This window comes from Carex rostrata, chromosome 24, assembly GCF_964058835.1.
Source record: "Carex rostrata chromosome 24, lpCarRost1.2, whole genome shotgun sequence".
Lineage (NCBI taxonomy): Eukaryota > Viridiplantae > Streptophyta > Magnoliopsida > Poales > Cyperaceae > Carex > Carex rostrata.
Window position 1 is genome coordinate 5,682,728 of NC_135941.1, and position 9,773 is coordinate 5,692,500.

Sequence of the window (9,773 nt, forward strand, 5' to 3'; positions counted from 1 at the left end):
CAAATTATACCTGAATGTTTTCGAATTATACTTGAATTATTCTGTGTCAAAAATCTTTCTAGTATATATATATATTTTTAACTCTTTTGTGGGACTAAAATTTCTTGTTCGAACTCAATATATAATTCCAAATTATTTTTAAATCACTAATTTTGACCCGTCAAACCTTTCTCCAATCATAAGTTGTCACTATGAAATGAACTATACAAATTGTTATAGTTCTCAACACCGTTACACCAAGAAGCTGCCATTGAAAAACATTGTGGAGAAAGTCTGGGGTCGAGAAAGGGGAGGTAGCACAATTGGCTAGGAATAAGTCATAGAGTTGTTGTACCCAAAGGTCGAGAGTTCGATTCCCCCTCACGACTTCGCAGCTTCTGCGAAAATTTTCAAAAAAAAAAAAGTCTGGGGTCTCCAGAATGAATTCGTATCCTCTGAGATATCTCAAACTTTGCGTGACTTTCCGAAAAATTTTAACCGTTCAAATAAGTTATGCACGAATCTGAAAGGCGTTGTCACCAAATAGGCACCGGACACATCGGTCACGCAAAAGTTGAGATATCTCAGAGGATACGCACTCCTCCAGAACAAGAGCTAGTCTCCACCGAATTTGTATCCTCTACATTAACCAAAAGGGAATCTTTTGAGTTAATAAATCCCGACCATCCGATCTATTTTAAGATTCGTGCAGACTAGATCCGCATTAATATTAAAGATCCCCTATATCATAAGCAGAGGCCAGATTGGCTCCGTTTCAAATCAGACGGTTGAGATTCATTAACTCAAAAGATTCCTTTTTGAGTTAATGTAGAGGATACGCATTCGTCTCCACCGGCGGTATGTGGCCAATAAATGCGCACAGCTGGGAATTGATCTGTCGACACTACGAATTTATTGCTGATTTTTTTAAAAATATCCAAAAAAAAATTTATTTTATTAAAAATAACCAGGTTTTGAGTGAAATTTTAAAAATACCAAGGCCGCAGATTTTTTTTGCTCTCCGGAATTTTTATTCCGGGCTGCGGAAAAAATTTGCGCCCCGAATTTTTTTTTTTAGAATTTTTTATTCCGAGCGCAGATTTTTTCTGCGGCCCGGATTTTTTTTTTTAGAGTTTGGAGTTTGGACGAAAAAAATATCCATGGTTTGATTTTTTTATAAACTCATTTTTTTTTAATAATATATGTGTATGTGTATATGTAATATTATATGTATATGTATATATGTGTATATAATATATGTATAACTCATTTTTTTTATAATATATGTATAATATATGTATATGTATATATATTTAGAGGAGGGTTCAAATGCCTTCATTTTTTGTGCCTCCACCATGCCTCCATTTTTTAAAACTTTAATAATTCAAAATTTAAAACTTAAAAGTCAAAATAAAACCGTTGGATATGATCTACATCATTTTATCTATGCACGTGTAAATTTTTTTGAGTTATTATTGTATATTTTGCGACGTAACAAAAATTATTAGTTGGAGCAAACTAGTTTTGATTAATTAAATGTACCCGAAATATATAATCCAAAAAGAAACTAATTCTTTTTATTTTTATAACTTTTCCTGCATAGTATTACTCTGGTACAAATATTGCTAACATCAAATATCAACAGTAATTTGTGGGATTAAAACCAATCAATGCGGCGGGCACAACATCGGCGTCAATTAATAATAGTGCTGATTAACTAGTTATTGTCACAACTAATGTACCTAACAATAAAGCAACTTTATAATAATAGTTTACAATGCAAAATAGAAAAACACAAAAAATATTTAACAATATGTTCATTTTTTTGTGTTTGTATGTTCATATTCAATTTTTTTCAGAAATTGTATTGAAATTTTGTCCGATAGAGAATCGTGACACTAATCGGCGATTTTTTTGGGTTTTTGAATCCAGCTCATTCTTTTTATTTTCTGAATTTAATTTTCGAGGTCATTTGTGTTATTATAGTGATTATCCAGTATTTGATGAATTTACAGTAAGAGATGGCCATAGAACAAGAAGAGATATACGACCCTGTTCAAACTATTCTGAAGTTAATGTAAGGCTAATAACTACATGTAAATTTTTTAATCTTACCTAATTACATATACTCATCTTCCAACTGATAATATGTTTGAATCTAAGCACTGGTGGATGATATTTTCGGTGATATATTATTTAGTAGCAAACAGGTAACTGGCAAAATTCAAGAGATCAAATTAGTCAAGTGATTTATCTGTCCCTACTGAAGGCCCAAAGGCCCAAAATCCCAAAAGCCCAAGTTAATTTTTGTAAACCGGCCTACCAAAGTCCTAAAATTTCCTTCTCGAAGTTGTGACTTGCAATGTTTACATTCGTGATGTGTTTGAATCAATGTTATAAATAGCAATTATAGCGCTATAATTTTTAAGATCCGAAAAAGTTATAGCGCAACCATAACTAGTTATTTATAATTATTATAAAAGAAAAACGGTTAATAACATTATAACTTTTGAGGTTTAAAAAAGCTATATCGCAGCTATTGCGTAACTATAGTTAACTATTTAGAACCCTGGTTTGAATAAAAAAGCGGATCAGTAAGAATATATAGCTACTAACTCAAGCTAATTAACTCAATATATAGTTAATATAACAAAATATTAGAATAATGAAATAACCACTAACCCAAATCCATCCAAATGCAATAACAAATAAATTACGCGACATAATAGAGAGTGCCGATAGCCAGTACGGGTTGGAGGCTGGAGTGTTCAAGAGCAAATTGGATTGTAGGGTCCTAAAATTTCAAATCCAACCTTTCATTGGTTTTGAGATTCGTGAATAAAAATAACTTCTATAGAGATTCGTGAAACCCAAAAAATGAAAGGATGGATTTAAAATTTTAGGACCCTATAATCCCCTTGGGATCGTAGCAGATTTATTTCCGAGCAAATTGGGGAAGGGACAAAACAAATATTACGTGATCTTAGAAGAAAAACTAAATGAAATGCATTAAAATTGAGAAAAAAATGGACTGGTTTTAGAGCCAACCTTGGGTCAATGATATGATATTTTACGGCTTATCATTGTAGCATTGATTATACAAGGTTGATCTTTGAATTGATAGAAAATTGATACATGATTGACATTTGATTGTTTTTTATTATACATAGTCTATAGGTATAGCATGCTCTTGTTGCTGCACGTTTGATAAAAGTTTTCTTGTAGATTTATCATGTAAATAAATATATTTTTTCAATTTACAAATAGCGAAGATATTTGTATAATCAAATTTATACTAGTGAAGTCCAGTATTTTTTTTATGAGAAAATTTATAGTGTACCCATATCCAACGGTTTTATTTTGACTTTTAAATCTTAAATTTTAAGATTTTAAAGTTTTTAAAAATGGAGGTATGATTGAGGCACAAAAAATGTAGGCATTTGAATCCTCATCATAATATAATATTATTAATCTCCACGACAAAGCATGGGCAATTGACTAGTAATAAAAAAAAAATCCAAAAAACTAACAAAAATGTATCACCGACCGATTTTGAGTATCAGAGATCGATTTTTTGGGTCGTTGATACCCAGGACATCAGTGATCGGTTTTTGGATATCATCGACCAATTTCACCGATCGCTAATGCTTTTGCATGACGTCAGCAAAAACCAATAGCGACAAAAAAAACCAGTCGCTGAAAAGTCATCAGCAACCGAGATGACATCATTCAGTGACCGATGACATCATCGGACGAGCATCAGCGACTAATTTTGACATCAGCGACCGGCGACGCGATCATCAGCAACCGATTTCACCAGTCACTGATGCTCCGATTTGCTGTAATGTCTGCAATTCAAGAAAGAATATATATTATTGAAAACTGATTTGGATGTTAGATCAAAGAATCAAAATAATAAATAATAATAAGAACTTACGTTCAGAGCTTCATTTAGGGTTGTGATGGTGTTGTCAAGTTTAGCTACAGGGGCGGAACTAGGTACAAGCAAAGGGAAGGCAGGTATCCCTCACAAAATTGAAAATTATTTATTGGGGTTGTTATTTTCATATGATTTTTTACATATGCATACCGATTGACATCTCCCATGCAGTTGTTCTTTTGTCTTTTGGCGGCTCGCTCCCCCAAATTTATATTCTAGTTCTGCCTCTGTTTAGCTATTTACGCATGCAGATCGATAGGGGTAAGGAACGTAAGATATTCCAAAGTGGTTTGAGCATCTCGATTGATCAGGTTTTCTAGCTTCTTTGGAGGATTCGGTGGTGGCGGCTCCGTTTGAATGTTAGGGAGAGAGGAGAGCTTTGTGCGAATGAAGAGTAAGCACGAAACGACGAAGCTATGTGCTTTATTTTTTGCAAAATTTATTATACCATTATAAATTTAAATCTGATTCTGTAGCATTACAGTACTATTACGTACATATGGTTAATCTGAATTCTCGGGATTAAGTCAGCTGAAATCTGGGATCCATGAACAGTATTTCTAAAATTTCTGAAATTCTGAATCCAGCAGTTCAATTTTTTCTGTGCACGCATTTTGAAACAGTTGATTTTTCTGTACACGTATCTCGAAATAGTTCAATAGTTAAATTCCAAATTTCAGAAATTTCAGCGTTACTAATGATCTCGAATTTCAGCTGATTTGAACCCTTCGTAGTTTAGTTCACTTAGCAACTTGCTTTTCATTTTTTGGTTCAATGTATGATAGAACAATTTTAATAATTTAATCAGATTTATATTAATGGAAAAAAATTGTAGGCTATCATGGTAGGCAGCATACCGTAAGAATATGTTTAAATTAAGTTTATAGCTGGTGTATATGGGGTAGGGTATTAATGGTCGGGCGGGTAAGGTTACCCCGGGTATACTCGGGACGGGTACGGGTACGTCTCGGGTACGGGTAGGACGGGTACTAGGGTATACGGGTATGGGTATGTCGGGTATTTTTTTCAAAAACCATACCCTACCCGTCCTATACCCGTACCCGTGTACCCTTGACGGGTAGGGCGGGTACGGGTACGGGTAGGGCGGGTACGGGTATTTTATTTTATTTTTTCTGTTTTTTTCTTTTTTTCTGTTATTTTTTTTTCTGTTATTTTTTTCTTTCTGTTTTTTCTTTTTTTTTTTCTTTTTTTTCTGAACCGGGTGGAGGGGAAAATCAAATTTTGGGTTTGAATTTGAATTAAAGTGGGTCGGGTATAAGGGTACGGGTACGGGTAAGGGTAGACGGGTATCCGGGTAGGGTAAAGTCGGGTACGGGTAAGGTCAGGTACGGGTATGGTCGGGTAGGGTATGGTCGGGTATGGGTCCAAAAAACTCCGTCCGGTCCGTTTTTTGCCCGTACCTGCGTACCCGAGTACCCGACCCATACCCGGGCTCGGGCACGGGTAACCCGGGCGGCGAGCACGGGCGAGTATGGTCGGGTATACCCGACCCGGGTTTTATTAATCCACTAATATGGGGTGAGTTGTCATTACTTTATCATGCAATTTTTAAATAATCAATGCGTTTGTCGACGGACATGGTACCGTTAAGTAGGGCTGGAGCTGTAAATGAATTAGACTGAATCAAATTTAATTCAGTTCGAGTTCAAACTAATTTTGAACATAATTGGTTTGAAATTGAAGCAGGGTTTTGAATTGAAAAGAAGAATTTGAGTTTGATTCGGTGCGATTCGAACCAGTTTTGAATCGACCTGGCTCCAAATTGAAGCGGGATTTAGAACTAAAAAGAAGAGTTTCGAACCGCGTTAGACTCAATTCGAGTTTGATTCGAATCAATTTCGAACTGAACTGGGTTTGATTCATTTCACAACCGAGCTGGCAATGGTTTGATTGGTTTCGAACCAAATTTTTTTCGAATCAAACTCAGTGGAATCATGAGCTATGAGCTTTTTGTACACCCCTATCTCAAGTGATTAATCGGGAATAATCGAGCGATTTATTGGAAAAATCCATTATAATTTGATTGTCGCCAGAGAAAGGGGAGGTAGCACAATTGGCTACAAAAATGTCGTATAGTTGTTGTATCCAAAAGTCGAGAGTTCAATTCTCCTTCACGACTTCATAGCTTCTGCGAAGATTTTCAAAAAAAAATTTAATCGCCGCCAATAACTTATCAACCGATTAATTGGTCTAAACGGTAATTTTCTACAACACTGCTATCATGTACCGAGCACACTGCAAAATCTACAGTTGCAAAGCAGGAAAGTTGTCAGTTCTTCTTTCTGAAATTTTCAGATATTGTTTTGGGATTCTTTTTTGTCCATTTTGCATAGAAATGATCCAGTTTGCATATAAAATCATGCCTGTCGAGAATTTAGAATGCAAGTATGATATGCATATATAAAAGATGCAGTTATATTTTTATGAAGACCATAATAACAAATTACAAGTGATGATCATAGGCTTTTCGCCTATCCTTCAAAAAAATACAAGTCATGATGTTCATAGAAACCAAATCGTTGGATCAGCGATTTTCAAAGTGCCTTAAAAAATAGTAAAAAAATTTCAAAAAATATAAAATTTGGTCTCCAAGCACATTTTAATATGGAGATGACATCTAACGGTTTGGATCGATCATTTGAACTTTAAAAATCAGAAAATGACTTGATTGCACGGGAGGCGTGGTGCAATCGATTGTATATTAGCCTATCTCTCTCTCTCTCTCTCTATATATATATAAGGAGGGTTCAAATGCCTCCATTTTTTGTGCCTCCATCATGCCTCTAATTTTAAAAAGTTTAATAAATAAAAATTTAAAACTTAAAAGTCAAAATAAAACAATTGAATATGGTCTACATCATTTTATCTATGCACATGTGAAATATTACGACATTTCAATTTTATTTTGGTTGTCATCAAGAGATTGTAAAAAAAAAATTTAGACGTTGATTTTTCAACTTATTAATTCACATAAAAACAAAATTAAAATGTGAAAATATTTTATGAGTATATAGAGAAATTAACATAGATCACATCTAACGGTTTTATTTTGACATTTATAATATAAATTTTATTTTGGTTGTCATCAAGAGATTGTAAAAAAAATGTACTAATGTGAAAAAATTTTAGACGTTGATTTTTCAACTTATTAATTCACATAAAAACAAAATTGAAATGTGAAAATATTTTATGAGTATATAGAGAAATTAACATATATAGATCACATCTAACGGTTTTATTTTGACATTTATAATATAAATTTGGAGTGATCTATGTTATTTCGTTCTCACTCCATGAGGTAATACCTTTTGAATCTCTATGCTCATCCACGTGTGTTGCATGGATCATAAACTGCATGATCGTGCTTGAGTAGGCCAAAAAACTTAAAATTGCACCTGCTTGCACTCAATATAACCCTACATATCTAGTTAACACCAATGGCTCGTATGTCCCCATTGATGCTGAAGGTCACTCCCTGAATGCCATCGGTCTCTGTAGCCCATCTGATGTCGAAGAATCACTCAAAATCAACTGTAGGATAATTTAACCGATGGTAAAGGAGGACCCATCAATTTCATATTAGATCCAAACAGTCGGTGAAAAGTTTCAAAATAATAATAGCATTGTCCCTAGTTGCAAGCATCATATGTGCCTTAGGTCAACCGATGGTAAAGAGACGATGATAAATGTGTTTTCTATATTGTAGTGTAAGATTATTTAGGATTTATTTTTATTTAGACAACTGTTAAATATAATTAGACTAATCTATATATAGGTTAATGTGGCCGCTTTAAAAAAACAATTAATATAAAAATATATATGCTAACTGTGGACAGACAGCGGGGAAAATTAATAAATTCAGATGTATTCAACACCATAGGATACTACACATTATAAACCATAAAATTTGTGCAATGCATTAAAGCATGCTCTCCTTGTAATTCACTAAATCATGCAAGGTGTTTAAGATAATGCATCTTAGAATTGAATGTTAAAAGATGAAGAACAATATTATTGGCGTCGACAAGATTAGTGACTTGTCTGACGCTCTTCTTATCCACATCCTCTCCTTTCTAAGTCCTAGAGAAGTTGTTCAGACATGCATTTTGTCTAAAAGATGGAGAAGAACATGGGCTTCTGTGCCGGTTTTGAAATTTTACGTTAGAAAGTATGTGCCTGCTGATGAATTTTGTATTACTATCCTTTTTGTTAAACAAGTACTGCAAAATCGAGAAAGATCATTATCCTTGGATACATTCAAACTTCGGTTGGTATCAATTTGGAGTCTAGAATACTATCAGTTTAATCCATCTGAAATGGAATGTATTTTGCTTGCTCTCGAATTCAAGCCCCGAGTACTCTCTGTTCATGTTTATAGGCATCTTCTTTCGGAGATTGATTGTATTGGACCAATTTTTACCTGTGCCTCACTTCAAAGTATTTCATTAGAGATCAAATCAAAAGATGGACTTCAGAAGTCATCTCTTCAACTGAGGGAAATGAACCTTCCACTTCTCAAAAGCTTAAAACTTAGTTTCGTAAGAGTCGATGATTATTTTCTCAAAATGCTTTTCGTGGGGTGTCCTATTATAGAAAAACTCAAGCTATTTGGTTGTTATTTGCATACCCCTATGCTATATTCAGAAGTTCTGAAGAGCTTGGTTTTTAAGTATTGTATACTTGAAAAGAAATTGGTTATTTCTACCCCTAGTCTTGTGTATTTGGAAATTTTTCTTACACGAATTGAATGTGCAAATGTGCATGATGATGCCGGATTGAATTTTCTCAACCATTCGTCAAATTTTAGAATTTCAGATCAGAGAGCTCAAGCCAAGGTAACTTGTCTTTACTGCTTGCATATAATCTATAATAGCCTGATTTTGAGGGATACATATTTTTTGGAGTGATATATAGACTAATAAGATGTTTATTCCTTGCACGATTGCGATCGATCTTTTGGAGGAAACATATCTTGTGTCTGTAGCTATAAGACTGATCACTATAGACATCCCTTAGGAAGTTCTATTATTAGTCTTTTATTTTTTATACTGTACTTACCGGCTTTGTTTTATGTTTTCTGTTTAAGAAGGTAATGGGGAATGAAGTTCCTCACTGGCCAAACTTCAAAAACTTGAAGAATGTGCAAATTCGGGGTGTGCTTAGAAGTAATGTCTTAAATTTAATATCCTTTCTCCTCCTCAAATCGCCAAATCTAAGAATACTCGGTTTGCAATTAATCGACCCCGTAAGTTGTTAATTAATTTCCTTTGTTCCTCTTTTTATAGCTAATGTACTAGCTAAATAGAAAGAAGAAAATAATTAAAACAAAGTTCAAAAATTGAATTTACCAGTATAAACCAAACTTAAACCATAAGATTTGTCAGTTATCAACTGAATTTAACTAATTAATTCTCCATATCTGAAGCCAAATTGGTGTAATAACGAAATGTCAAGCCAGGAGGAAGAGAGAGATGTTCTGCCCCAGCGTGAGCACCTTGAGGTGGTTGAGTTTTATGATATGAGTGAAGAAAAGGTTGGCCAGCTAATCATGAAGTTGTCTGCATTTGTCAAGACTATTGGAAAAATCGTTGTTATTAAAAAGAAGTAAGAACAATTGTTGTCTTTCGTAACTGGATTAGAGAGAGCATTTTTTTTTGTTAATTTGTTATCTTTTAATTCAGCTTTCTTTTTATGGTTTATGAGAGACGTAGATGCCATCTGTTGTATGAGACAAGATGTTAATTTTTATCTGTTTTTTGTTCGCGGTTTTATTGACTAGTATACCATATGGAGAAATTCCCGATTTTTTTTAAAAATACTCATTAAAAAAATT

The 9,773-nt window shown here is 33.9% G+C and overlaps 1 protein-coding gene across 1 annotated transcript; it reads left to right on the forward strand.

The window, feature by feature from the left end:
* Window positions 1-7,879: 7,879 nt before the first annotated feature.
* LOC144575840 (putative F-box/LRR-repeat protein At3g59160) lies at window positions 7,880-9,578 on the forward strand. Its single transcript, XM_078326084.1, has 3 exons — window positions 7,880-8,775; window positions 9,030-9,185; window positions 9,366-9,578. The coding sequence occupies exons 1-3, from the start codon at window positions 7,939-7,941 to the stop codon at window positions 9,546-9,548; spliced, it is 1,176 nt and encodes a 391-aa protein (XP_078182210.1). The 5' UTR covers window positions 7,880-7,938; the 3' UTR covers window positions 9,549-9,578.
* Window positions 9,579-9,773: the final 195 nt, after the last annotated feature.